At 49.5% G+C, this 3,357-nt stretch overlaps 1 protein-coding gene across 1 annotated transcript in view; it reads left to right on the plus strand.

The window, feature by feature from the left end:
* Positions 1 to 3,357, plus strand: part of ATP6V0D2 (ATPase, H+ transporting, lysosomal 38kDa, V0 subunit d2) — a 27,753-nt gene that overhangs the window by 9,739 nt on the left and 14,657 nt on the right. Inside the window, exon 2 of the mRNA XM_006773124.2 lies at positions 296 to 467. Within this exon, the coding sequence (XP_006773187.1) occupies positions 296 to 467 (172 nt within the window). The remainder of the gene's footprint in view (positions 1 to 295; positions 468 to 3,357) is intronic.

The following is a 3,357-nucleotide window of genomic DNA, read 5'->3' on the forward strand; positions in this document are numbered from 1 at the left end:
CGGGGAAGCTCCTGGCCATCTCTCGCTGGGTGGGCATCAATGTTCTCCGGCCGCACTAAGAGTCCTGGACTCTTAGGTCACTGAACATGAGTGTTGTACCAGAATACCCATGTCGATATTGAGTGGGTTGCTTTAGAGAAACCCACTGGTCTCACTCATGCACAGACCTCAGGCCGTGGGCTGTGAGGTAATAATAATTATGTGTCCGCATAAAGCTCGCATAAATTCAGTGACGACCGCAAAGGCTGTTCCTGTGTGTTCACCGCTAACCGCTCTGGGTTTCGTTGGGTTTCAGATCTGAAAGTTCACCTGCAGACCACAGATTACGGCAACTTCTTGGCTAATCAAACGAATCCTCTCACTGTTTCCAAAATCGACACGGAGATGAGGAGGAAGCTGTGCGGAGAGTTCGAGTATTTCCGGAACCACTCCCTGGAGCCGCTGAGCACCTTCTTCACCTACATGACGTGAGTGGCGGCGGGAGCCCTGGGGCCCTGCCAGCGTGTGGGCGGGTGGGTTCTAGACCTTTCCTGTTGCTCTCATGTCTGAATGCGTCCCGACCTCAGCAACTGCGGGGCTCAGGGGCCGCATCCCAGGGTGAGAAACCAGACTTCAGCGTTAACAGTGTGACTTTGGTGGTGGCCCCTCAGATAAAGCTTGTCTTCCATTTCCTTGTTTCAAACGCCCAGTGGAGCTGATGGGGAAAGTGTGTGCTGCTGGGCTGGCGGTGACACCATGACATTTTGGGGTCACTTGTGGTGGCGCTGAAATATCACAGATTGTTCTTCAGGCCACAGTTGCCCTTCGCGGTCCCCTCGCGACGGATAAGGAGCCCCCAGCGCAGTTAGGAGTGTCTGTGTTTATCCTTCTCTGTCACCAGTGGTCACAGCCTTTCAATGCAAAGGCCCTTCTTCTAAAAAATGCTGAGCCCAGCCGGCGTGCTCAGGGGTTGAGCATCAACCTATGAACCAGGAGGTCACAGTTGGATTCCCGGTCAGGGCACATGCTCAGGCTTAGGGCTCAATCCCCAGTAGGGGTTTTGTAGGAGGCAGCTGATCAACCATTCTCTCTCATCACTGATGTTTCTCTCTCCCTCTCCCCTCCTCTCTGAAATCAATAAAAATACATTTTAAAAAACAAATATTATATATATATCCCCCAGCCAGTTTGGCTCAGTGGATAAACCATTGGCCTGCAAACTGAAGGGTCCCAGGTTTGATTCCAGTCAAGGGCACATGCCTGCGTTGCAGGCTCAATCTCCAATGGGGGGTGTGCAGGAGGCAGCGGATCAAAGATTCTCTCTCATCACTGTTTCCATCTCTTTCACCCAATAGTAAACGTGCTTTCATTAGTCCAGTTACTAAATTATATCCAGCACTCAAAACTTTGCCGTACCCCCCGCCCCTCAGTGGCAAGCAGGGAGCCATGGTCGGCGGCAGCTGGACCGTGTTGCGTGCGTGCAATGTAGACACCCTGTACAGCGCTATGAATACGAGGCCAGGCCCTCGATGGGCTCAGAAAGCCATAAATGAAACTCTCCCCCGCCCCCAACTGGATGCCTCTTTGTGTCCTGTCCGGAATCCGTAGGCAGTGCGGCCACTGGGTGTTTGTGGAACCCACGTTCACTCCTGTAATCAGCAGCACGTTACAGAGCGAGAAAACCCCTCCCAGACAACTCGGAATTTCATGTTATGCGGCCTGGTGTGTTGGCCATTTCTTAGCCAATATGTTAGGGGTAAAAACCACCAGAGGCCAGTCCCACAGCGAGTGCTGCCGTTGGGTGGCGGTGCCACGTGACATCAGCCACATTTGTGTCGGAGGGTTAGGGTGTTGGTTTAATGTCGTGGGTGTGGGAAGGTGTAGGTTGCCATCTCTACAGCAGGTCCCTGAGTGGGTTACAAGATCTTTCCTTTGCTCTCCCTCCCCTTTCTGGTTAGGCATCCATCGACCACCAGGGGGCATGACTGATCACAGTAAGGCCTTCTCCAAAGCACTGCACTCCCCTCACCTGTTCCCGGAGAGATTGGAGCCTCCTGGACTCTGCTGCTGAGCCAGAAGGCCCCTCATTTGATTTTATTGGCTTTATCCTTTTCATTTATTTTTTAAATATATTTTTATTGATTTCAGAGAGGAAAGGAGAGGGACAGAGAGATAAACATCAATGATGAGAGAGCATCATTGAGTAGCTGCCTCCTGCACACCCCGCACGAGATAGAGCCTACAACCCAGGCATGTGCCCTGACGGGGAATCGGACTGAGACCTCCTGGTTCATAGGTCAACACTCAGCCTCCGGGCCTCGCGGCTAGGCTGTTGGCTTTCTCTTTCTAATAAAAAAGAAGAACGTGTACTTTTTTAAAAATTTTATTTCATTGTTTAAAGTATTATAGATAGAAGTACATATGTCTCTTTTCCCCATTGACCTTCCCTGAACGTGTACTTTTTATTTTTAAAAAAATATATTTTATTGATTTTTTACAGAGAGGAAGGGAGAGGATAGAGAGTTAGAAACATTGATGAGAGAGAAACATTGATCAGCTCCCTCCTGCACACTCCCTACTGGGGATGTAACCGCAACCAAGGTACATGCCCTTGACCAGACTGGAACCTGGGACCCTTGAGTCCACAGACTGACGCTCTATCACGGAGCCAAACCGGTTAGGACAGAAGGTGTACTTTTTAAGAGTTCGGGGTTTTTTAATGTATTGGGGTGACACTGGTTTAGTAGAATTACATGGCTTGCAGGTGTACAATTCTATAATATATCATCTGTATGCTGTACTGTGTGCTCACCACCCCAGCCAGGTCTCCTTCCATCGCCATTTATCCCTCTGTATCTTCTTCTGCTGCCCCCGCCCCTCCCCTCTGGTGATCTCCAGGCTGTTGTCTGTGTCTATGAGTTTTTTGTTTTGTTTTAACTGAAGTAGTGCTTTCTACAAACCAACATTCTCATAATCATTAAATGCATTACTTTTTGTTGATCCTCACCCAAGGATATATTTTTCATTGATTTTTAGAGAGAATAGAAGGAAGGGAGGGAGAAGTGGGGAGAGAGAGACATTGATGTGAGAGAGACACATCATGAATCACCCTGAATGCACCGGAGCAGGGCTGGGGATTGAATCTGCAACCCTGCGGTGCAAGAGTGATGCTCTAACCAACAGAGCCACACCGGTCAGAGCTATTGAATTTATTTATTTTTATTTTTTAATGTTTTTTTATTGATTTCAGAGAGAGGGATAGAGAAGCATCAGTGAGAAAGAAACATCGATTGGCTGCCTCCTGCACACCCCCTACTGGGGATCAAGCCCTGGCCTGGCAGCTCCCTGACCTGAGCCCCTCCCTCACCCCAGAAAAGA

This window comes from Myotis davidii, unplaced genomic scaffold (assembly GCF_000327345.1).
Source record: "Myotis davidii unplaced genomic scaffold, ASM32734v1 scaffold1466, whole genome shotgun sequence".
Classification (NCBI taxonomy): domain Eukaryota; kingdom Metazoa; phylum Chordata; class Mammalia; order Chiroptera; family Vespertilionidae; genus Myotis; species Myotis davidii.